This window comes from Plecotus auritus (assembly GCF_963455305.1).
Source record: "Plecotus auritus genome assembly, chromosome: 15".
NCBI lineage: Eukaryota > Metazoa > Chordata > Mammalia > Chiroptera > Vespertilionidae > Plecotus > Plecotus auritus.
The window spans coordinates 1,004,751-1,030,780 of NC_137781.1; the positions used below are offsets into that span (position 1 = coordinate 1,004,751).

Genomic DNA, 26,030 nt, shown 5'->3' on the forward strand with positions numbered 1-26,030 from the left:
GGGAGGGCAGTTAGGGGTGACCAGGCCTGCAGGGGAGGGCAGTTAGGGGCAAACAGGCTGGCAGGGGAGCAGTTAGGCATCAATCAGGCTGGCAGGGGAGTGGTTAGGGGGTGATCAGGCTGGCAGGCAGAAGCGGTTAGGGGCAATCAGGAAGGCAGGCAGGTGAGCAGTTGGGAGCCAGCAGTCCTGGATTGTGAGAGGGACGTCCCAGATTGGAGAGGGTGTAGGCTGGGCTGAGGGACACACACCCCCGTGCACGAATTTCGTGCACCGGGCCACTAGTACCTTAATAAAGGAAAAAAATAGAAAAAAAAAAGAAACCAAAAAAAAAAAAAGGAAAAGTGGGTGTCCCTTAGTGGGGAGACGGGGGGGAGGGGGGACCCTGAACTTCCCAGGCGACCACAGCCCCCCGCCTGGCCAGAGCCAATGGTTTATGTGGCTCGCCTGGCTCCCCTAGCCACAGAGGCCGCGACCCCTGAGTCTAACCGGGCCACGCCACCATGCGTGGGGAGACTGAAGCCCCAGATGAGACCTGCCCGGGATGCAGGGGCAAGCAGGGACCCCCTCTCCGGCGCTCCCCACCGTGCCCCCACCCACCCCAGCAGCTCCCTCCACCTGCTGTACCCCGCTCACCTGCGGTCCTGGCCCCAGGCAGGGGGGCCAGGAGGAGGCAGCTGGCTGTCAGCAGCAGCAGCAGCAGCGCCTGGCATGAGCGGTCCCGCCTCCCAGCAAACCCCATCCTGGCAGAGTTCTCCCTGAAACAGAAGCGCGCCCGTCAGACCGGCCTCCTCCCCGGGCGGGCAGGCACACGCGCCCAGCCGGGGCCACGTGCACACACACGGGCAGTGCCAGGGCGGGCACGCTCCCGCCGCTGTGACTCAGCACCGCCAGGGCAGATCGGGGCACGCCGGCCCCGCCGTCACCCCGCCTGCGGCCCGGAGACCCTGCGGTGGATGGAATTTCAGCTCTGAGGCGCCTGCTCCCTCCCCTCCCTGACGAGGCTTTTTTTTTTTTTTCTCCTTAAAACACAGAGAAAAACAAACATACTCCCACACAACAGGCGCTGGGCGTTGGGTGCTGTGCGACCTCCGCGGAGTTGCTTAACCTCTCTGGTCCGCTGCTTCCCGATCTGAGAAAGGAGGAAGCGAACAGTCAGGTTTCGAACCCGGACCCCGCCTTCACCCGTCTGTGCTTCTAAAGCCAGTCTCTATGGCCCCAGCCGGTGTGGCTCCGTGGATAGAGCCTCGGCCTGCCCACCGAAGGGTCCCGGGTTCGATTCCGGTCAAGGGCAGGGACCTCGGTGGCAGGCTCCTCCCCGGCCCGGGCCCTGGTCGGGGCGCGTGAGGGAGGCAACCCATCGCTGTGTCTCTCTCCCATCGATGTGTCTCTGTCTCTCCCTCTCTCTTCCACGCTCCCTAAAACCCAATGGGCAGCCCTAGCTGGTGTGGCTCAGTGGATAGAGCGTCGGTCTGCGGACGGAAGGGTCCCAGGTTCGATTCTGGCCAAGGGCACATGCCCGGGTCCCGGGCTCGCTTCCCAGTAGGGGGCGTGCAGGAGGCGGCCGATCCATGATTCTCTCTCATCATTGATGTTTCTCTCTCTCCCCCTCTCCCTTCCTCTCTGACATCAATAAAAATATTTTTTGAAAAAAATCAAGGGGCAAATATCCTCGGGGGAGGATTCACAAACACACAGACAAATAAATAAGTACATAAATAAAACAAATGTGGGTGATAATACTGAAATCCTAAATACGTTGCCTGTGCCATAAACCCTCCTATGACCCATCCAAGAGGCGGGGGGGTGGGGGGGCGGGAGGCAGAGAGAGCTGAGCCCCCCAGGGGCCATTCCACCCCCTTACTTAGGGAAAGAACCCCCGATTTTTATCTGGGCACAGGGCCCCCCAGGGAAAAAGGTCGCCTTCCCTGGCCTCTGTCCCATTAGCTGCGACCTTGGCGTTCAGTTCTGGCCAACACAGCCGACTGCGCCCAGCATGTGAATTTCAGGAAATGTCCATGAGGGGAGGCGGGAAGCTGGGATACAGACGTGATGGCCGGGTCCCCAGCAGCCACTTTGGGCCACGTCGGGGTGGGGGGGGCGGGTAGCCGGGCGCTGAAGATGGCCCAGCCAAGAGCGAGACCCCGGCTGGCCCTGGGGAGAACGGACAGCCCCGGCTCGGGTTTCTGTTTCTGTGAGAGGTGGACTCGCCTTGCGCCTTGGGGACGCCGCCTGTATTGTCCCTGTCACCCATGCGGAGGGTGATCCGGCCCGATAACCCTCAGGACAGGAGCTTTTACAGCCAGGCGCCAGGCTGCCCTTTCAGAACACAATGCCACCCCGAGAGAGAGCTGTCCCCGGCCCCGTGGGGCGCGCAGATGGCGCAGAGAGACCGGCCCGGGGGGAGGGGGGACGGGGGGTGCCACTGGCCCGCTGCCCGCCCCTCCGCACAGGTGTGTGGGGCCCGGGCCCCGGGGGCGGGCCGGGCGGTCCTCCCGGGATCAATGCGCACGGTGTCCCGGGAGCGGGCCCAGGCCTGGCCCGGCCCGCGGAGAACAAGGGCCCATTCTAGTGCCCGAGCCGGGGCTCAGGTCACGCATCGCGGCATCTGGGTCGGGCCTTTCCCACAGCCCACAGGAGGGGTGTCCGCTTTCGCCACAAAGAGGAGGGGCCTCTGGGGACAGGAGGCGGGGAGTGGGGGGGCGGGGGGGTCCCTGGGAAAGCCGAGCCGCTCCCACGGCGCCATCCGCTTAGAGGAACCGAAGGCAGTTGTCTGTCTGCTGCTGCCAACAAGCCCCCAATTGCCAGGGCCTTGTCGGAGGGAGCCCGGCCTGTGGGTCCAAAAGCCGGCCCTTCGCTGGTGAAAGGCAGGAATGGACGAGGCTGGAGGCGGCAGGCGTGGGCCCGTCCCCAGCGGCAGCGAGGGTGTCTCCGGCGCCTGCAGGTCCTGAGATGGAGAGGGAGGCGGCCACAGGCTCAGAGCTTGATCCCGTCTCATCCAATCACAGCTCAGTTCAAAGGTCAACAAGATCCCCTTCTTGGGGGGACGGAGCTCAAATGGCTTCTTCCTAACGTAGCGGGGCTCTCCCTTCGGCTCTGCGCCAGGCCCGCCTGAGACCCTCCCTGAGTCGGGGACCCCGCGCTGCTGGGGTGGCCCACGTCCCCGCGCATAGCTTCCATCGCCCGAGAGCTCCCAGCCGCCCCCAGACAGTCTGTCGACGTGATCCCCAAATTCCACTTGGACACCAGGGGGGCAGCTTTCTCCATCGCCCCTGAGAGCTCCCTGGCACTGGAGCTGGGGTTCCGTGTCTTTGCGGCCAGGACACCCCTGGGAGATGAACCCCAGCCGTGGGAGGCCAGGGACGGGCGCCGTCGGCTCATAGGGCAAGAAATCTCTCCGAGGGACGTGGGGGCCAAGGCTGGAGGCCCCCTGACCTCGCCGGTCCCAGTGGCCCCGAGCTGGCTCAGTCCGTCAGGGGACCAGCGCCCCTGGGGACACGCTCTGTGGAGGCAGCGCCCCGGGCTCCACACAGTGAGCAGCGGATGTTATCTGGAATCCGGGTCCCCCTCCAGCGGTGGCTTGGTCCCTGTGTTTGCCAGGCCCCTTGGCCAAGGAGACACAGAGCAAAGCAAGGGCCAGGGACGCTGGCTGCCATCGCGTCTCCGCCTCTCCTGGCTCCGTCACAGCCAGCACCAGGCGGGGTCTGTCCTCTCCCGGCAGGTGGCTGGCCACACCTGCCCTGGGTCCTCAGCTTGTCACCTGCACAGGGAGAGAGAGGAACAGGGTTAGTCTCGCCTCCAGAGGGGCCTTGCGTCCTTTTTTCTTAATCTTTTTGTTTTTAGATTATTTTTTGAACTTACTTTTCAGTTACAGCTGAGAGACAGCATTTATATTATACCGTTTCATGTGAACGATAATAGTGATAGACATTTACATAGCTTAGGGAGTGATTGCCCCGGTAAGTCCAGTACCCGCCTGACACCACCATCCCTCATCCTTGTTACAATGTTACCGACTATATTCCCTCTTGTCCTTGTTACAGTGTTACTGACCATAGTCCCATCATCCTTGTTACAATGTTACTGACTATATTCCCCATCATCCTTGTTACAATGTTACTGACTATATCCCCCAGTGTCCTTGTTACAATGTTACTGACTATATTCCCCATCATCTTTGTTACAATGTTACTGACTATATTCCCATCATCTTTGTTACAATGTTACTGACTATATTCCCCATCATCCTTGTTACAATGTTACTGACTATATTCCCATCATCCTTGTTACAATGTTACTGACTATATCCCCCAGTGTCCTTGTTACAATGTTACTGACCATAGTCCCATCATCCTTGTTACAATGTTACTGACTATATTCCCTCTTGTCCTTGTTACAATGTTACTGACCATAGTCCCATCATCCTTGTTACAATGTTACTGACTATATTCCCCATCATCTTTGTTACAATGTTACTGACTATATCCCCCAGTGTCCTTGTTACAATGTTACTGACTATATTCCCCATCATCTTTGTTACAATGTTACTGACTATATTCCCATCATCTTTGTTACAATGTTACTGACTATATTCCCCATCATCCTTGTTACAATGTTACTGACTATATTCCCATCATCCTTGTTACAATGTTACTGACTATATCCCCCAGTGTCCTTGTTACAATGTTACTGACCATAGTCCCATCATCCTTGTTACAATGTTACTGACTATATTCCCTCTTGTCCTTGTTACAATGTTACTGACCATAGTCCCATCATCCTTGTTACAATGTTACTGACCATAGTCCCATCATCCTTGTTACAATGTTACCGACTATATTCCCTCTCGTCCTTGTTACAATGTTACCGACCATAGTCCCATCATCCTTGTTACAATGTTACTGACCATATTCCCCATGGTCCTTATTACAATGTTACCGACTATATCCCCATCATCCTTGTTACAATGTTACTGACTATATCCCCTGTCATCCTTGTTACAATGTTACTGACTATATTCCCATCATCCTTGTTACAATGTTACCGACTATATTCCCATCATCCTTGTTACAATGTTACTATGTCCCCCATGGTGTACTTAGCATCAACAAAACAAAAGAGAAACAGGATTATCGCATAGCCCAGGTCATTCCCCAGCCGGGGTTCAGGTACCATTGGGTGGATGGGGGGTGATGGGGAGAAGGGAGTGGTTGGCCCGTGGCCCCCGCCGCCCACTCTCTCCCTGCCGGCCCCCGACTCCATGCTTCTTCTCTGGCACCATCCTCCCGGCTGCCCAGTGCGCCCTCTGAACTTCGCAATGAGCTGTGAAGTCGCACTCCAGACGGAACACAGCATGAGACGCCTCACACCTCCCAGCCACTTACTCACAAGGCAAGTCCGGCTCCTTGCAGGCCTCCCCCACCCCCAGGCATGTCCAAGACTCCCCACGGCTGCCGGGTCCCGGATGGATGTCACAGCCTCATTGCTTGGGGCTCAGCGGGGTGTAGCGACATCCACCTCTGCGGGCTGAGCCCCAGCGCCTTGCGTCAGGAGCAGAGGTGCAGCCAGCAAGGTGCCCGGGCAGGTCCCCATGCTGGGGCTGCGTCCCGCCTCCTGCTCTGTCACCCCCGCAGCCGCTGACGAAGCTCCCGGAGCGTCAGAGGGGCTCCTCGGGGCACACAGGGCCGGGCAGTGCACCCCAGCAGGGCGCCGAGGGACAGCACGCCTGACTCCAAGGACAAGCAGACCTGGGCCCCACCAGGGCCCCGCCACAGCCAGGCGCCCCCTGCAGGAGATGCTGGGCCTCTGCGGTGGGCTCTGCTCCCTGGGAGGGGCCAGCTCCCGGGCCCCATCACTGCGTACAGCAGCCTCCAAGGAGGCTTCTCCGGGGTGAGTCAGAGCCTGGACCCGCCCAGGTCCCACCTGGCTGTCCACACACCTTCCCAGCGGGTGGGTGGCGCCTGCGGGAGGAAACCCCCATCCACTATGTTTGTCCCTGAAAGTCCAGCATCAGCAGTTGTCCTGGCCTCCACCCTGGCCTCCACCCTGGCCTCAGTTGCCCTGTGTGGGCCCCCTTGTCTCCGAAGCTCCAGAAAGACATCTGCAACATGCCCCCCACCGTTCGGCACCCCCTCCCTCCAGGGCGGGGCCTGCATCACTCCCCCGGGGCCCCCAATGGGCCTTGCACCCGCTGTCCACACTGAGGGCACCCTGCCCGGGGCTCAGTTCCACAGACAACTTTATTTCCAAGAGCACAACCTAGATTCGAAGTCACAGATGGGACGCCGGCGGGGGAGGGGGGGGCAAGATAAGCGGGTCCAGAGCCTGAAGCACCTTGGATGCAAATTGAGGGGTTCAGACTTCACCCCAAAAGTGTGGGGGCTCCAGCAGACCAGAGGAGCCGGGCAGGGGGGATAAGTCAGGGTGTATTTTATGAAGACACTGCCAGCTGCCAGCCTGGGCGGGAGGGGTGGGCGGGGAGAGGGGGAGGGAGAGCCGTCTGCCGAGTGGGATTAATTGAAGGCACATTTATGAAGTGTCGGCAGCAGGCGGGCTCCAGGCCCGGGCCCAGCACAAACAGCGGGGCGGGGGCGGGGGGGGGGGGACGGGGGGGGAGCGCAGGGGAGGAGCGGCCCTGGGTGGGCGAGAGCTCATGGCCTAGCTCAGGTGGGTGGGCGTGGTGAGAGAATAGGGGTCAATCAGTACCTCCCGGGGTGTCTGCGGGTCAGGAGCTCCAGAGGAAGGTCAGCAGATAAGGGGGAAGGAGTGGCCACTGGGCGGGGTGCCAGGTGAGCACCCAGGCAGAGGACACTGAGGGTCAAGAATGTGAGCCCAGCCCTGGCCGGTGTGGCTCAGTGGATAGAGCGTCGGCCTGAGGACTGAAAGGTCTGGTTTCGGTTCTGGTCAAGGGCACATGCCCGGGTTGCGGGCTCGATCCCCAGTAGGGGGCGTGCAGGAGGCAGCCGATTCATGATTCTCTCTCATCATGGATGTTCCTCTCTCTCTCTCTCCCTCTCCCTTCCTCTCTGAAATCAATAAACATATCTACACTAATAAAAGAGAAATATGCAAATTGACCATCACTTCATGACACCCACCAGCCAATCAGGCGTGAGTATGCAAATTAACCTGACAAAGATGGCGGTGGCCTCACCCCCCTGAGCCACTCCGGGTCTCTGGGCAGCACACATGCAGGTGCGGAGCAGCCGGGCGGGGCGGGGTGCCTGCTATGAGGGGGAGGGCGGGGGGCGGAGAGAGCTACAGGAGCGGCGCTCTGACTGGAGTGAAGGCTTTGACTGGAGCAAAGACGGAAGGCTCCGGAGTGAAGACTCCGGCTGGAGCAAAGACAGAAGGCGGCAGCCAGAGCGAAGGCCTGGGTCCCGGGTGCCGGAGGAAAACCAGTGCCTGCAGCCAGGCGAAGGAAGGCCTACTGCACGAATCTTCGTGCAACGGGCCTCTAGTCTATAATAATCTATAATAATAAAAGGGTAATATGCTAATTAGACTGGACATCATTCCAGATGTCATTCCAGATGAAGCTGGCGGCCGGAAGAAAGCCAGTTCTGGGTGCCGGAGGGAAGCCAGCGCCGGCAGCGGGGGAAGGAAGGCTTACTCTTGCACGAATTTCATGCACCGGGCCTCTAGTTTATACATAGAAACAAGGATGTGAGGCCAGCAGGCCATGTCCTCAGAGTGGGTAGCGGTGGGGCTGGGACTGAGTGGTGAGGGTGGAGGGGACCGGCGGGGGAGGAGGGGTGGGGGAGGCCCACGGACAGGGGGCTGTGACAGGCGTGTTCTGGGGGAGGCCTGACTCGAGGAAGGGGCATGGGCTCGGGGCCTCGTCAGCGGGGGGGGGGAGGGGGGCCGCGGGGTCCTGGTGCCCAGAGGAGGAGGGGAGGACGGGTGCCACGAGGCTGGTGCTCGCAGAGCGGGCCGCTCGGCACACTCTGCTCCCGGAACCCAGGCCCTGGCCCAGGTGAGCGGTTCCGGGATGTTCTGAGCCGATCTGTTCTGTGTGTGCTGACTGTTTCTGGGTGAGGCTGCCGCTCAGAAGCACCCACGTTCAGATGCACAGGGGGCGGGGGGGGGGGGTCCAGAGAGGCTCGTCCCACAGCCTGGAGGCAGGGGGCTGACAGTCTGAGCTGGGAAGGTGTAGAGGAGACACACACACACACACACACACACACACACCAGACAGACAGAGACAGAGACAGAGATAGAGGCAGAGATAAAGAGACACAGAGATATGGAGCCAGAGAGAGACAGAGATAGAGAGTGAAAGAGATATAGAGACAGAGACAGAGACAGAGATAGAGACAGAGATAGAGACAGACAGAGATAGAGAGAGACAGAAACAGAGGGAGACAGAGACAGAGACAGAGTTGGAGACAGAGAGATAGATAATAGACAGAGAGATTCAGAGACAGAGAGAGACAGACAAAGGTCTCCCTGTGGAGCAGGATACACGTGTAGACCCCACCCCGCCCCACCACGACCCGCCCGGGGTCCTGACCCTGTGGCTGGTCTGGACCAGGACCCAGGAGCCCCTCTGCACACACACCTGACACCCTGGGTGGTTCCGGTGCAGGCCTCGCCCTCGGAGGCCCGAATAGAGAGCCGTGTTTGGACTCAGCCCCCAACTGGGGATGGGGCCCGTGACCCAGGAGGGGGCCAGGCAGGGGCTGGGGCCTGTGAACTAGACTCCAGGGTCCTCGGCCTGGGAGGGGCACCCGGGGCAAAGGCCTGCGCACAGGGCCCGGGGTCTCCAGGAGCCAGACACACCTGGAGTTTTGACAAAGGGAGGAACAGCCTTCAAGAGGGGGGGGGGCGGGGAAGGGGGGCCTGTGTGGTGCCAGGTGGACGTGGATGTGGGCGGGTGTTGTTTGTTTGTTTCAATATTTTTATAGATGTCAGAGAGGAAGGGAGAGAGAGAGAGAGAGAGAAACATTGATGATGAGAGAGAATCACGGATCGGCTGCCTCCTGCACACCCCCCACTGGGGATGGAGCCCACAACCCGGGCCTGTGCCCCGACCGGGAATCGAACCCTGACTTCCTGGCTCCTAGGTCGATGCTCAACCACTGAGCCACACCAGTCATGCAACAGGGCGGTTTTGTTTGCCGGCTTCCCCTGCCCTGCCTTCAGCACCTCGCTCCTCCCTGGACAGCCATGTCTCCCACCCGCCCAGGCCCGGGGGTTCGGAGGGGCTGAGCCACACCCACCTTGGCTCCAGAGATGGCCATGGGACCCAATGACTTCATCCCGACCCCTGGCTGCTGTGATTGGCTCAGGGGTGGTCATGTGACCCACGACAAGCGAAGGGGGCGTGGCGTGCGTGCGTGCGTGCGTGCGTGCGTGCGTGCGCGCCTGGATCCAGCCTTGCCTGAAGCCAGCCCTCGGCCTGACCTTTGCAATTACACGCGCCAAGGCAGCTCCTGTTCCGCAGAAGCCAATGGGAGGCGTGTTTTGATAGTTACCATGGCAACAGCCCTGACTGCCAAGGTGCAGCCGAAAGGGAAAGGCGAGATGGAGGCTCATTTCCCCGCAAGTCTCATTGCTCTCCAAACGTCCCTTTTCATCAGGGAGGCCTCCCGCTACCCCACGGGCCCAGGAGCCCTCCCGTCTCCCATGGGCGCGCGTGCCCACGCGGGCACGTCCTCAGGAAAGGGGGCCACAGCAGGAAGGATGAAGCCACGCCGCTGCCTGTAAGATTCTCCCCCACCCAGCCCACGTCCCGCAGGCCAGCCAGCGTGCATTACGGTTCTTTCTTTCTTTTTTTTTTTTTTGGAGAGTGAGAGAGAGAGAGAGAGAAACATCCATGATGAGAGAGAATCACGGATCGGCTGCCTCCTGCATGCCCCCTACTGGGGATCGAGCCCACAACCCGGGCATGTGCCCTTGACCGGGAATCGAACCCGGGACCCTTCAGTCCACAGGCCGACGCTCTATCTACTGAGCCACACCGGCCAGGGCAAGGTTCATTTTTGCTTAAAAACCCTCCCATCGCCCTGGCCGGTGTGGCTCAGTGGCTAGAGCGTCGGCCTGCGGACTGAAGGGTCCCAGGTTCGATTCCCGGTCAAGGGCACATGCCCGGGTTGTGGGCTCGATCCCCAGTAGGAGGCAGCCGATCCATGATTCTATCTCATCATGGATGTTTCTCTCTCTCCCTCTTCCTTCCTCTCTGACATCAATACAAGTATATATATATATATATATATTTTTTTTTTTAAATTAAAAAAAAACACACCAAAGCCCTCCCATCGCACGGAGAATGAAGTGGGACCCCCTCACCTGGCCCTCCGTGGCCCGGCTCCCTCTCCGCCTCCACTCCTGGGGGCCTCTCTGCCGCTCCCTGGAGGATGCCACGCTCCTGTGTGCCCCAGGACCTTTGCACGTGCTGCTCCCGCTGCCCGGAATGTCCCCTGTGCCCCTCCCCCTCCACCAGGCTCCGGCTCAGTAAAAGCCCTGACACCCCTCCCCCCGAGGAAGGTCCTCTCCGTCCTGGTGGCTTTCCCCACCCGCCCCCGTTCCCATCCTGCATTTGCTTGTGAGTTTGCTCACTGTCCCTAAGCTTCGCCAGGCGGGGATCGAGGCCACGGCCGGGGCTGCTCGGCGCGTGGTCCCGGGGCCGCAGCCCAGGAGCCCGCAGAAGGGAGGCGCCTTGGCCGAGGGAGGCCGCTGCCTGCAACCCTCAGGGACTCAGCGCACGGAAGTGGGGGAGTTCTGCTTTCCAGGGATCTCCGGCTGCTGCCAGTCACCTCTGACCTCGCCTTGCCCCGCTGCCTGGGGAGGGAAGGGGGCGGTCAGACCCGCCGGCCCGTGTGCCTTTCTAAGCATCTCTCCGTCCCCTCGTGGCTCGGATGTGAATCAGGGGGTGGAGGGGGCACACTCAGGGCGAGGAGGCCAGGGCTGGCGTGAGAGCACGAGGCAGGGGGCTGCCGGCTAGAATGTCAGGAGGCCTGCGGCAGCAGTTCAGAGGGTGCACACAGCCTTCCTCCCGGCTCCTCCCTGCTCCCCCTGCTCCCCCAGCTCCTCCCTGCTCCCCCTGCTCCTCCTGCTCCCCCTGCTCCCCCTGCTCCCCCAGCTCCCCCTGCTCCCACAGCTCCTCCTGCTCCCCCTGTTCCCCCTGCTCCCCCTGCTCCCCCAGCTCCCCCTGCTCCCCCTGTCCCCCAGCTCCTCCCTGCTCCCCCAGCTCCCCCTGCTCCCACAGCTCCTCTTGCTCCCCCTGCTCCCCCTGCTCCCCCAGCTCCCCCTGCTCCCCCTGTCCCCCAGCTCCTCCCTGCTCCCCCAAATCCTCCTGCTCCGCCCTGCTCCCCAGATCCTCCTGCTCCTCCCTGCTCCCCCAGCTCCTCCTGCTCCCCCAGCTCCCCCAGCTCCCCCCGGCTCCTCCCGGCTCCTCCCTGCTCCCCCAGCTCCCCCAGCTCCTCCTGCTCCCCTGCTCCCCCAGCTCCCCCTGCTCCCCCAGCTCCCCCTGTCCCACTGCTCCTCCCTGCTCTCCCTGCTCCTCCCTGCTCCCCCAGCTCCTCCTGCTCCCCCTGCTCCCCCTGCTCCTCCCTGCTCCCCCAGCTCCTCCCTGCTCCCCCAGCTCTTCCTGCTCCCCCAGCTCTTCCTGCTCCCCCAGCTCCTCCTGCTCCCCCAGCTCTTTCTGCTCCCCCAGCTCCTCCCTGCTCTCCCTGCTCCTCCCTGCTCCCCCAGCTCCTCCCTGCTCCCCCTGCTCCCCCAGCTCCCCCTGTCCCCCTGCTCCTCCCTGCTCCCCCAGCTCCTCCTGCTCCCCCTGTTCCCCCTGCTCCCCCTGCTCCCCCAGCTCCTCCCTGCTCCCCCAGCTCCCCCAGCTCCCCCTGTCCCCCTGCTCCTCCCTGCTCCCCCAGCTCCTCCCTGCTCCCCCTGCTCCTCCTGCTCCCCCTGCTCCCCCTGCTCCCCCAGCTCCTCCCTGCTCCCCCAGCTCCCCCAGCTCCCCCTGTCCCCCTGCTCCTCCCTGCTCCCCCAGCTCCTCCCTGCTCCCCCTGCTCCTCCTGCTCCCCCTGCTCCTCCCTGCTCCCCCAGCTCCTCCTGCTCCCCCTGTTCCCCCTGCTCCCCCAGCTCCCCCTGCTCCCCCTGCTCCCCCAGCTCCTCCCTGCTCCCCCTGCTCCTCCTGCTCCCCCTGCTCCCCCAGCTCCCCCTGTCCCCCAGCTCCTCCCTGCTCCCCAGCTCCTCCTGCTCCGCCCTGCTCCCCCAGCTCCTCCTGCTCCCCCAGCTCCCCCAGCTCCCCCAGCTCCCCCTGGCTCCTCCCGGCTCCTCCCTGCTCCCCCAGCTCCCCCAGCTCCCCCAGCTCCTCCCTGCTCCCCAGCTCCTCCTGCTCCCCCAGCTCCCCCTGTCCCACTGCTCCTCCTGCTCCCCCTGCTCCTCCTGCTCCCCCTGCTCCCCCTGCTCCTCCCTGCTCCCCCAGCTCCTCCCTGCTCCTCCCTGCTCCCCCAGCTCCTCCTGCTCCCCCTGCTCCCCCTGCTCCTCCCTGCTCCCCCAGCTCCTCCCTGCTCCCCCAGCTCTTCCTGCTCCCCCAGCTCTTCCTGCTCCCCCAGCTCCTCCTGCTCCCCCAGCTCCCCCTGTCCCACTGCTCCTCCTGCTCCCCCTGCTCCTCCTGCTCCCCCTGCTCCCCCTGCTCCTCCCTGCTCCCCCAGCTCCTCCCTGCTCCCCCAGCTCCTCCTGCTCCCCCAGCTCCCCCTGTCCCACTGCTCCTCCTGCTCCCCCTGCTCCTCCTGCTCCCCCTGCTCCCCCTGCTCCTCCCTGCTCCCCCAGCTCCTCCCTGCTCCTCCCTGCTCCCCCAGCTCCTCCTGCTCCCCCTGCTCACCCGGCTCCCCCAGCTCCCCCTGCTCCTCCTGCTCCCCCAGCTCCTCCTGCTCCCCCTGCTCCCCCTGCTCCCCCAGCTCCCCCAGCTCTTCCTGCTCCCCCAGCTCCTCCCTGCTCCCCCTGCTCCCCCTGCTCCCCCAGCTCTTCCTGCTCCCCCAGCTCCTCCCTGCTCCCCCAGCTCCTCCCTGCTCCCCCTGCTCCCCCAGCTCCTCCCTGCTCCCCCTGCTCCTCCCTGCTCCCCCAGCTCCTCCCTGCTCCTCCCTGCTCCCCCAGCTCCTCCTGCTCCCCCTGCTCACCCGGCTCCCCCAGCTCCCCCTGCTCCTCCTGCTCCCCCAGCTCCTCCTGCTCCCCCTGCTCCCCCTGCTCCCCCAGCTCCCCCAGCTCTTCCTGCTCCCCCAGCTCCTCCCTGCTCCCCCTGCTCCCCCTGCTCCCCCAGCTCTTCCTGCTCCCCCAGCTCCTCCCTGCTCCCCCAGCTCCTCCCTGCTCCTCCCTGCTCCTCCCTGCTCCTCCCTGCTCCCCCAGCTCCTCCCTGCTCCCCCAGCTCCTCCCTGCTCCCCCTGCTCCTCCCTGCTCCCCCAGCTCCTCCCTGCTCCCCCTGCTCCTCCCTGCTCCCCCTGCTCCTCCCTGCTCCCCCAGCTCCTCCCTGCTCCCCCTGCTCCTCCCTGCTCCCCCAGCTCCTCCCTGCTCCCCCTGCTCCTCCCTGCTCCCCCAGCTCCTCCCTGCTCCCCCAGCTCCCCCAGCTCCTCCTGCTCCTCCTGCTCCCCTGCTCCCCCAGCTCCTCCCTGCTCCCCCAGCTCCCCCTGCTCCCCCTGTCCCCCAGCTCCTCCCTGCTCCTCCTGCTCCTCCTGCTCCCCCTGCTCCTCCTGTTCCCCCAGCTCCTCCCTGCTCCCCCTGCTCCCCCTGCTCCCCCAGCTCTTCCTTGCTCCCCCTGCTCCTCCTGCTCCTCCTGCTCCTCCTGCTCCTCCCTGCTCCTCCTGCTCCCCCTGCTCCCCCAGCTCCTCCCTGCTCCCCCTGCTCCCCCAGCTCCTCCCTGCTCCCCCTGCTCCCCCTGCTCCCCCAGCTCTTCCTTGCTCCCCCTGCTCCTCCTGCTCCTCCTGCTCCTCCCTGCTCCTCCTGCTCCTCCCTGCTCCCCCCCTCCCCCTGCTCCCCCAGCTCTTCCTTGCTCCCCCTGCTCCCCCTGCTCCTCCTGCTCCTCCCTGCTCCCCCCGCTCCTCCTGCTCCTCCCTGCTCCCCCCGCTCCTCCTGCTCCTCCCTGCTCCCCCAGCTCCTCCTGCTCCTCCTGCTCCCCCTGCTCCCCCAGCTACTCCCTGCTCCCCCTGCTCCCCCTGTTCCCCCTGCTCCCCCTGCCCCCCTGCTCCCCCTGCTCCTCCTGCTCCCCCTGCTCCCCCTGCTCCTCCTGCTCCTCCTGCTCCTCCCTGCTCCCCCCGCTCCTCCTGCTCCTCCCTGCTCCCCCCGCTCCTCCTGCTCCTCCTGCTCCTCCCTGCTCCCCCTGCTCCCCCTGTTCCCCCTGCTCCCCCTGCTCCCCCTGCTCCTCCTGCTCCCCCTGCTCCCCCCGCTCCTCCTGCTCCTCCTGCTCCTCCCTGCTCCTCCTGCTCCTCCCTGCTCCCCCCCTCCCCCTGCTCCCCCAGCTCTTCCTTGCTCCCCCTGCTCCCCCCGCTCCTCCTGCTCCTCCCTGCTCCCCCCGCTCCTCCTGCTCCTCCTGCTCCTCCCTGCTCCCCCTGCTCCCCCTGCTCCCCCTGCTCCCCCAGCTACTCCCTGCTCCCCCTGCTCCCCCTGTTCCCCCTGCCCCCCCTGCTCCCCCTGCTCCTCCTGCTCCCCCTGCTCTCCCCGCTCCTCCTGCTCCTCCCTGCTCCCCCTGCTCCTCCTGCTCCCCCTGCTCCCCCTGCTCCCCCTGTTCCCCCAGCTCCCCCTGCTCCCCCTGCCCCCCTGCTCCCCCTGCTCCTCCTGCTCCCCCTGCCCCCCCTGCTCCCCCTGCTCCCCCTGCTCCCCCTGCCCCCCCTGCTCCCCCTGCTCCTCCTGCTCCCCCTGCTCCCCCTGCTCCCCCTGCTCCCCCTGCTCCTCCTGCTCCTCCTGCTCCTCCCTGCTCCCCCCCCTCCTCCTGCTCCTCCCTGCTCCCCCCGCTCCTCCTGCTCCTCCTGCTCCTCCCTGCTCCCCCAGCTACTCCCTGCTCCCCCTGCTCCCCCTGTTCCCCCTGCTCCCCCTGCTCCCCCAGCTCTTCCTTGCTCCCCCTGCTCCTCCCTGCTCCCCCCCTCCCCCTGCTCCCCCAGCTCTTCCTTGCCCCCCCTGCTCCCCCTGCTCCTCCTGCTCCTCCTGCTCCCCCAGCTCCTCCTGCTCCTCCTGCTCCCCCAGCTCCTCCCCGCCCCCCCCCCCCGCTGCTCCCCCGGCTCCTCCCTGCTCCCCCTGCTCCCCCCCCCCCTCGGCTTCCCTGGCTCCCGTTCCCAGGCGCGCACAAACCCAGGAAGGGCAGAGACGGGGATGTTTGCACAGTGGACAGACTCTCCCCTCCCGGCAGGGCCAGGACGGCTCAGAGTCAGAGGCCCACGCCTGCCTGCCTGCCTGCCGGGTTCAAGCGTGGGCCAGGGCCCTGCTTTGATCCGAGGGGCTGTCCCTCCGGTTATTCATTGGCATGACCCGCCCTGGCTTCCCACCGCTTCAAATGCGCCTGCCGCCTGCCTGGGGGCCGGGGGGCCTCTCCCAGGAGGCCTGGGTTCCCGCCCTGGACGCCCGGGCTCCTGGCTGGATTGGTCACCTGGATTCCTGCGGGCAGGTGCAGCCTGGGGGGCAAAAGCCGTGACCTTTGGCGGGACGTGGGCTCCGATAACCTGCTGGGGAGGAGTGGCTGCAGACCAGGAGGCTCAGGTTCGGGTCGGGAGGCCTCGGGCCACGTGCACTTCGGGGCGCGGACTCAGGGCGGGATCCACACAAGGAGTCGCTCACCCCAGCCCTGAGCTCGGGGACCCCTGCCTCACCCCTGGGGGGCCCCAGGGCTGTAGAGAATTGCTGCCCCCACCCCCACCCCCAACATTGCACGCTGCACATTTGCAAACACACGGCCAAGTCCAAGGTGTTTTCCAGGAACACGAACAGGCCCACGCCTTAGCGGCCACCATCCCTCCATCCCTCCCTCCCTCCCTCACTCCCTCCTTCCATCCCTCACTCCCTCCATCCCTCCATCTCCCATCCCTCCCTCCCTCCCTCACTCCCTCCATCCCTCCATCCCTCCATCTCCCATCCCTCCATCCCTCCATCCCTCCATCTCCCATCCCTCCATCTCCCATCCCTCCATCCATCTCCCATCCCTCCATCTCCCATCCCTCCCTCCTTCCATCTCTCCATCCCTCCATCCATCTCCCATCCCTCCATCTCCCATCACTCCATCCCTCCATCTCCCATCCTTCTCTCCCTCCATCTCTCCATCCCTCCATCCCTCCATCTCCCATCCCTCCCTCCCTCCATCTCCCATCCCTCCATCCCTCCATCTCCCATCACTCCATCCCTCCATCTCCCATCCTTCTCTCCCTCCATCTCTCCATCCCTCCATCCCTCCATCTCCCATCCCTCCCTCCCTCCATCTCCCATCCCTCCATCCCTCCATCTCCCATCCCTCCATCTCCCATCCCTCCATCCATCTCCCATCCCTCCATCTCCCATCCCTCCCTCCTTCCATCTCTCCATCCCTCCATCCATCTCCCATCCCTCCATCTCCCATCACTCCATCCCTCCATCTCCCATCCTTCTCTCCCTCCATCTCTCCATCCCTCCATCCCTCCATCTCCCATCCCTCCCTCCCTCCATCTCCCATCCCTCCATCCCTCCATCTCCCATCACTCCATCCCTCCATCTCCCATCCTTCTCTCCCTCCATCTCTCCATCCCTCCATCCCTCCATCTCCCATCCCTCCCTCCCTCCATCTCCCATCCCTCCATCCCTCCATCTCCCATCCCTCCATCCCTCCATCTCCCATCCCTCCATCCCTCCATCCCTCCATCCCTCCCTCCATCTCTCCATCCCTCCATCCCTCCCTCCCTCCATCCCTCCCTCCATCTCTCCATCCCTCCATCCCTCCATCCCTCCCTCCCTCCCTCCATCCCTCCATCCCTCCATTCTTCCCTCCCTCCATCCCTCCATCCCTCCCTCCCTCCATCTCCCATCCCTCCATCCCTCCATCCCTCCATCTCCCATCCCTCCATCCCTCCCTCCCTCCATCTCCCATCCCTCCATCCCTCCATCCCCCATCCCTCCATCCCTCCATCCCCCATCCCTCCATCCCTCCATGTCCCATCCCTCCATCTCTCCATCCCTCCATCCCTCCATCTCCCATCCCTCCATCCCTCCATCCCTCCATCCCTGCACCTCTCCATCCCTCTATCCCTCCATCTCCCATTCCTCCATCCCCCATCCCTCCATCCCTCCATCCCTCCATCTCCCATCCCTCCATCCCTCCATTCCCCATCCCTCCATCCCTCCATCCCTCCATCTCCCATCCCTCCCTCCCTCCATCCATCCCTCCATCCCTCCATCTCCCATCCCTCCATCCCTCCATCTCCCATCCCTCCATCCCTCCATCTCCCATCCCTCCATCCCTTCATCCCTCCACCTCTCCATCCCTCCATCCCTCCATCCCTCCACCTCTCCATCCCTCCATCCCTCCATCTCCCATCCCTCCATCTCCCATCCCTCCATCCCTCTATCCCTCCATCCCTCCATCCCTCCCTCCCTCCCTCCCTCCCTCCCTCCATCCCTCCCTCCCTCCATCCAGTCAAACATGACCCTTCATTTCGGACGTTGTTTCACAGGGAACCGCAGGAGCACACCCCTCACGCCGGTAAGTACCCAAGTTCAATCCCCGTTTAATCTCCTAACGTCTTTTTTTAATCCTCCCCAAGGACATTTTCCCATTGAATTGAGAGAGAGTGGAAGGGAGAGGGAGAGACAGAGAGAAACATGGATGGGAGAGAGACACATCGATCGGTTTCCTCCTGCACGCGCCCCGACCAGGGCCCGGGCCGGGGAGGACCCTGCCACCGAGGTCCGTGCCCTTGACCGGGATCGAACCCGGGGCCCTTCGGTCCGCAGGCCGGTGCTCTACCCACTGAGCCACCCCGGCCAGGGCTCCATGGTTCCTTTTAACACAGATGCTGCTTCGTCAGATTTGATGGCGTCCCCGGGAGGCCCTCCCCCTTTGCAATGACCTTCTTCGGGGTGTTAGGCGGAGACCCCTCCCCAGCACAGAGGGCAGTGCGTGTCTCCAGCTGAGGGAGCTTTGGAGAGAGCGTGTCCGCGGTGGTACGGACGGTTCAGCGTATGCAGTAAGCGCTCCATAAAAGCTCCGTCCCTCGCCGAAGGGGCAGAACGGAAACCGACTCAGAGTGGCTGAGACAGCGAGCACCCAGGAACGTTCGCTTACAAGAGAGTCAGGGCACCGGGCACCCAGGTCGGCCCGGGCCTCCTGCCCGGCAGGTGCCACTCCACGTGGAATCCCAGGGGCCCGACCCCCGGGCCTCAGCCTCATCTCCGGGGGCCGCAGCCCACGCCTGGGTCATGGCCAGCGCAGCCCCCCCCCCCTTCCCGCCCGCAGGCTCTGGCCTCCTCCGCTGGACTGAGCCGCAGCCCGGGACGCTGGCCCGGGTTCAGCCCACACGGGCTGTGTTGCTCAGATCTTACAGAAGCTTTGCCTGGAAAAAGTTATTCCCCGCTTGGCACCGTAAACCAGGACGGGGCTGGCCGCGAGGGGGTGGCACGGTCAGGCATGCTGGCTCCCCGAGGGCCCGCCGGACGCTGCCTGCAGGGATCGGGCCTAAGCCGGCCGTCGGACATCCCCCGAGGAGTCCCACATTAGAGAGGCCGGCCCTGCCCCCGGAGCTCCCCGTCCCACTCTCCTGCCTGCCAGGGGGCCGTGCGGGCCAGGCCTGGAGGCCAGAGTTCTAGCACCTTGGAGCAGGGGGGGCCTTCACACCCAGGGAGCCCGGGACTCAAAACTGGTTCCAATTTACCGGCTGGCCTGGCTCCATGGCTGAGCGTCGACCTATGAACCAGGAGGTCAGGGTTCGATTCCCGGTCAGGGCACATGCCCGGGTGGCTCGATCCCCAGTGTGGGGCATGCAGGAGGCGGCCGATCCATGATTTTCTCTCATCATTGGTGTTTCTTTTTTTTGTGTTTTTTTTTTGTTGTTGTTGTTAACATATTTTATTGATTTTTTTACAGAGAGGAAGAGAGAGGGATAGAGAGTCAGAAACATCGATGAGAGAGCAACATCGATCAGCTGCCTCCTGCACACCCCCACCTGGGGATGTGCCCGCAACCAAGGTACATGCCCTTGACCGGAATCGAACCCGGGACCCTTCAGTCCGCAGGCCGACGCTCTATCCACTGAGCCACACCAGTTAGGGCACCATTGATATTTCTATCTCTCTCTCCCTCTGAAATCAATAAAAACATTTTTTTTCTAAAAAAGGTCCTAGCCCTAACCGGTGTGGCTCAGTGGATAGAGCGTCGGCCGGTGGACTGAAGGGTTCCAGGTTCGATTCCGGTCAAGGGCATGTACCTTGGTTGCGGGCACATCCCCAGTAGGGGGCGTGCAGGAGGCAGCTGATCCATGTTTCTAACTCATCGATGTTTCTAACTCTCTCTCCCTCTCCCTTCCCCTCTGTAAAAAACAAAACAAAACAAAACAAAACCACAATAAAATATGTTTTTAAAAAAAAGGTCCCAATTCAATCCGATGCACGGGTGTCTTACACTGGTGTGAACGACATGAAACTGTGTACAGTCAACCATGTTCATCGACAAAGACGCATTTTCGTAGGATGCAACCAGCACACGCATGCAGCCCCTGTACACGCACACGCTGTCCCTGGCCTGAGTCTGGGAGCCGGCGGGGCCGGGGGGGGGGGGGGTGGGCAGCAGAGATGGGGAAACGGCGCTTAGGTCGGGTCGGGCCCGTGGCCTGTGCGCTGGTGGCGACCCATCCTGTGTGAGGGGGTGAGCGAGCAGCAGGCACCGGGGACTGGGGCGGCGGCCGGCTGCCGGGTGGGCCCCTGGCTGGAGTGGTGAGCCTGGCTGGCGGGGCTGCGCCTGGGAGACGCCATGGGCGCCGAGGGTGAGTGTGTGGTGGGGTCAGAGGTCAGCAGAGAGGCGTGGGCTGTGGTCACAGGGTACAGAGGTCCCTGAGGCGAGAGGGGGGCTGCGGGGGGGGGGGGGTCTGTGCACTCATCAGGGTCACGCTGATGGGGAGGAGGCTGCGCACAGACAGACCCAGTGGTGTGACCCTGCCACGGCCCCCAGGGGCCCTCGGAGGAGGCCGCCCCCCCACGGCAGGGCTGGTCCTGATTTCAGAGGCTGGGAGACCCGCTCTGGGACCAGCTTCCTGCCCCCCTTCCTGCTGCCCGGGGCCCCTTCCCTCCAAGGGCAGAGCATTTGAAGTCCCCACCTGGTGCCTGTGGGGCCGGGGCCTGAGCCAGCACCTGGCCGCCAGCCAGGCCCACCACCTGCCTGGTCAGGTGCCCACATTCCCCGCCAGCAGCTGCTGACACGGCCCTGCCTGGCAGCTCCGGGGCAGGGGGGGGGGGCGGGGGGGACGCCGCGGGCTCCCCCTCCCTGGGGCCTCGGGGCCCGGGTTCCCTCCTCTCCTGCCCACGTTGGTGGGAGAATGACCCCGATGTAAACCTACTTCCTCTCTCTCTGGAATCCCCACCTTGGCCCAAGGTCAAGGGCAGCTCTGCTCCCCCCCGCCCCCAACCCCGCCATCGCGGGCTCTGGCTGAGCCGCCGGATTAGGAGGTGTTGAGGGGGTGGGGGGAGGTCAGCCCCTTCCTTCCCCAGAACCAGAGCAAGAGCGATCTCTGGGGAGGGTGGAGAGGCCCGTGGGGGCGGGTGATGAGGCCGGGAGCCGGGGAAGCCACCTCGGTCCTCCCAGACACGGGGATCCCGCACGCTCCATCTCGGGGTCACCAGGTAGACGCTCCCTGTCTGTTCTATCGGCCACGTCCTCCTCCAAGGTCTGAAGGTCGGCCCGGCCCACCTGCCGCGTGTGGAGCAGAGCCCGTGGCCATGTCCCTGCAGGAGGGGTCCGAGGAGGGCACTCGGCCAGGGAGGAAGAACGCCATGACGCCAGGCTCTGTGCACGTGGGTTACCTGGAGGGAGGCGGTGCTCACGGGCCCACACCTGGGAAGTACCGGAATCAACATGGGAATCTCCCTGTGTCCCACTCCAAACCTATCATTCATTCATTCATTCACCCATGCATCCATCTATCCATCCATCCATCATCCATCCATTCATTCACCCATCCATCCATCCATTCATCCACCCATCATCCATCCATTCATTCACCCATCCATCCATTTCATCCATCCATCCATGTCATTCATCCATCTATCATTCATTTATTCACCCATCTATCCATTCATTCATCCATCCATTTCATCTATCCATCCATCCATTCATTTATTCACCCATCTATCCATTCATTCATTCACCCATGCATCCATCCATCCATCTCATTCTTCCATCCATCCATCCATCCATTCATTCACCCATGCATCCATCCATCCATCTCATTCATCCATCCATCCATCCATTCATTCACCCATGCATCCATCCATCCATCTCATTCATCCATCCATCCATCCATCCATTCACCCATGCATCCATCCATCCATCTCATTCACCCATCCATCCATCCATCCATTCATTCATTCACCCACCCATCCATCCATCCATCTCATTCATCCATCCATCCCTCCATCCATCCATTCATTCACCCATGCATCCATCCATCCATCTCATTCATCCATCCATCCATCCATCCATCCATCCATTCATTCACCCATGCATCCATCCACCCATCTCATTCATCCATCCATTCATCCATCCATTCATTTATTCACCCATCTATGCATTCATTCATTCACCCATCCATTCATTCATTCACCCATGCATCCACCCATCCATCTAATTCATCCATCCATCCATCTATCCATCCATTCATTCATTCACCCATCCATCCATCCATCTCATTCATCCATCCATCCACCCATCCATCCATTCATTCATTCACCCATCCATCCATCCATCTCATTCATCCATCCATCCATCCATCCATCCATTCATTCACCCATGCATCCATCCATCCATCTCATTCATCCATCCATCCATCCATCCATCCATTCATTTATTCACCCATCTATCCATTCATTCATTCACCCATGCATCCATCCATCCATCCATCTCATCCATCCATCCATCCATCCATCCATTCATTCACCCATGCATCCATCCATCCATCTCATTCATCCATCCATCCATCCATCCATCCATTCATTCCATCCATCCATCCATCCATCCATCCATTCATTCACCCATGCATCCATCCATCCATCTCATTCATCCATCCATCCATCCATCCATCCATTCATTCATTCACCCACCCATCCATCCATCCATCTCATTCATCCATCCATCCATCCATCCATCCATCCATTCATTCACCCATGCATGCATCCATCCATCCATCCATCCATCCATTCATTCACCCATGCATCCATCCATCCATCTCATTCATCCATCCATCCATCCATCCATTCATTTATTCACCCATCTATGCATTCATTCATTCACCCATCCATTCATTCATTCACCCATGCATCCACCCATCCATCTAATTCATCCATCCATCCATCTATCCATCCATTCATTCTTTCACCCATTCATCCATCCATCTCATTCATCCATCCATCCACCCATCCATCCATTCATTCATTCACCCATCCATCCATCCATCTCATTCATCCATCCATCCATCCATCCATCCATCCATTCATTCACCCATGCATCCATCCATCCATCTCATTCATCCATCCATCCATCCATCCATTCATTTATTCACCCATCTATGCATTCATTCATTCACCCATCCATTCATTCATTCACCCATGCATCCACCCCTCCATCTAATTCATCCATCCATCCATCTATCCATCCATTCATTCATTCACCCATCCATCCATCCATCTCATCCATCCATCCAACCATTCATTCATTTATTCACCCATCTATCCATTCATTCACTCATTCATCCATCCAGCCATCCATTTCATTCATTCATCCATCCATTCATTAATTATTTCATTCATCCACCCGTCATTCATTCATTCATTCATTCAACAGTCCAGCTCTGAGCCAGAACCTGGGGAACCAACATACAACACAACAGCCGAGTCCCCATCCTGTTGACGTGTTTCGCCCACGGAGGCGGCCAGCATTTGTTCACCCAGCAGCCACAAAGCCAAACGCCTAACTGCACACCACCTACGTCCTAAAGGAAGACACGGGGCACCGTGAGAGAGCGTGACAGCGAGCAGAGGCGGCCGGGCAGGGTGGGCAGGGCCAGACCCGCAGGCCTGTGTGGCCACCCAGGGAACAAGGGTCCGTACTCCTGGCTGCGTGAGCGACTGTGCGGGTGACTACGTGACAGGTGGACGCAGGCCCCACGCCGAATGTGAGCCTGAGGTTGGCAGAAACCCTAGGGCCGGGCCTACAAAAGGAGGAAGCGAGAACTGTCCCATGACGTCCTTCCCGGGCGTCTGTCCCTCCCTCTCCCCCCCGCCCCCCCCCGCCCCCCGGGTGCCCTGAGCACGCTGGGTGTGGAAGGAAGTGCCTGACCCTCCCCTGTAGCAGCGGTTTCAGGGCGGGGCGGGGTGGGTGAGCAGAGGGCGTGCCAGGGAGGACAGGACTGGACAGGACCAGCCAGGTGGGCGGGTGGGGGTGCAGGGGAGGGCTCACCCAGATGGGCCGGAGGAGAAGGCAGAATGGGCAGGGCCTGCTGGGCTGCCTGGCTGTCGGGGCACCTGCCTCAGACCCCAGGGCTCGGCTTCTCCGGTTTCCCCGGGTCTGACCCCGCCCCGCCCCGTGAGTGACTCCATCTAACTCACCAACAGGACTGTCCGTGTCATTGCGGCCCGCACGCCCCATCCCGGGCCGCCACCAGAGTCACCCCGGAACGGTGAGAGGCTGGACTGGGCGCTGGCCTGGACCCCCTAAACCAGTCGGTTGTGGGAACCGTCCACGCCAACACCTGTGCTCCCTGACAGCCTGGGGGTGCGGGGGCGGCAGCAGCTGGGACAGAGAGCTGACACCTGGAATCCAGAGGGAGGCGACCATCCACATGTCCCACATCATCACTTATGGGTCACTAATAGGGTTTCTTTTTTTTTTCTTTTAATATATTTTATTGATTTTTTACAGAGAGGAAGGGAGAGGGATAGAGAGCCAGAAACATCGATGAGAGAGCAACATCCATCAGCTGCCTCCTGCACACCTCCCACTGGGGATGTGCCCGCAACCAAGGTACGTGCCCTTGACCGGAATCGAACCCGGGACCCTTCAGTCCGCAGGCTGAGGCTCTATCCACTGAGCCACACTGGCCAGGGCAGGTACAGGCTTTTTTTTTTTTTAATATATTTTTATTGATTTCAGAGAGGAAGGGAGAGGGTTAGAGAGATAGAAACATCAATGATGAGAGAGAATCATTGATTGGTTGCCTCCTGCATGCCCCCTACTGGGGATCAAGCCCGCAACACAGGCATGTGCCCTTGACTGGAATCGAACCTGGGACCCTTCAGTCCGCAGGTCAATGATCTATCCACTGAGCCAAACCAGCTAGGGCAGGTACAGGCTTTTTAAAAAATATATATTTCATTGATTTTTTTACAGAGAGGAAGGGAGAGGGAGTTAGAAACATCGATGAGAAAGAAACATCGATTAGCTGCCTCCTGCACACCCCCAACTGGGGATGTGCCCGCCACCAAGGTACGTGCCCTTGACCGGAATCGAACCCGGGACCCTTCAGTCCGCAGGCTGAGGCTCTATCCACTGAGGCACACCGGCTAGGGCTAGGGCTTCTTTCTTTCTTTATTTTTTCGGTCAATCCTCACCCGAGGATATTTTTCCATTGATTTTCAGAGAGAGCAGACGGGAGGGGGAGAGACACACAGAGAGAGAAACATGGATGTGAGAGAGACACATCGCTGGGTTGCCTCCCACACGAGCCCCAACCAAGGCCAGGGATCGAGCCTGCCACCGAGGCACCTGCCGTGGACCGGAATCGAACCCGGGACCCTTCGGTCCGCGGGCCGACGCTCTGACAGGGGCTCCTTGGTGCCGCGCGGACATGCCCGCTCAGCCTGACCCTGGCTCGGTGGGACTCGTGCACATCTTCCTCTCCAAACGCCAGCTTCCTGCTAGGATAGTGGTCACATCGCTGATCGCCACCAACAGTGTTTACGTGGGTCCCCGTCTCGGTTCAAACTCGCTCCCCAAGCCCCGGCCGGCGTGGCTCAGGCAGGCGTCCTCAAACTGCGGCCCGCGGGCCACAGGCGGCCGCCGAGGACATGGATCCGGCCCGCCGGGGGCCGCTGCCTGTCCTGCTGAGCAGCCGACGTCCCGGGCCCGCAGTGCGCATAGGAATTTGTTCATAGTTTTTTTTTTAAACTATAGTCCGGCCCTCCAACGGTCTGAGGGACAGGGAACGGGCCCCCTGTTTAAAAAGTTTGAGGACCCCTGGGATAGAGCGTTGGCCTGTGGACTGAAGTGTCCCGGGTTCGATTCCCAGTCAGGGCCATATGCCTGGGTTTCGGGTTCGATCCCCAGTAGGGGGCGTGCAGGAGGCGGCCGATCCATGATTCTCTCTCATCACGGATGTTTCTCTCTCTCTCCCTCTCCCTTCCTCTCTGACATCAATAAAAATATATTTAAAAAAATAACAATGAAATAAAATCGCTTTCCAAGTCATCCACCTGGGGGGACCCTCCGACGGCCTGATTTGAGGTCTCAGCCGCTCCCTGCTGGCCACTGTCCCAGCACCCCCCTGCGGCGGAGCCGGGGGCCCAGGAAGTGGGGGCGCCCCATCGGCCCGGCCCCGACCCGTGTGCAGCAGCTGGGCAGGTTACACTGGGTCCGAAGGGCCTTGGCTGAACGGAGCAGACATTCCTGCCTGAGTCAGCTGGAGGGGGGGGGGGGGATGGCGCTCAGATTCACACCCCTTCCTCCCCTCCGCCCCCCCGCCCCGCGGAGGCGATGGCCATGGGACAGCCCCCCGCCCCCCAGGCAGTAACCCTAACCCTAAATCTGGAAGCAGCCGGCAGCTGTTTCCACCCCCATCTGCCCCTCGCCCTGGCACTCGGCTTATTTTAATGGCCTTTGCTTCTGGCCC

General features: G+C 61.9%; 1 protein-coding gene across 2 annotated transcripts in view; it reads right to left on the bottom strand.

Moving 5' to 3' along the window:
* CEMIP (cell migration inducing hyaluronidase 1) overlaps window positions 1-26,030 on the bottom strand; it is a 158,583-nt gene that overhangs the window by 71,891 nt on the left and 60,662 nt on the right. Inside the window, exons 2-3 of one of the 2 annotated variants that reach the window (XM_080651477.1) lie at window positions 1,048-1,129; window positions 634-755 (exon numbers count right to left, since the gene is read on the bottom strand). In XM_080651477.1, coding sequence (XP_080507603.1) covers window positions 634-739 — 106 coding nt within the window. In that variant the 5' untranslated portion in view covers window positions 740-755; window positions 1,048-1,129. Of the gene's footprint in view, window positions 1-633; window positions 756-1,047; window positions 1,765-26,030 lie in introns of those variants that run through there. The other variant, XM_080651476.1, reaches the window with a different exon arrangement.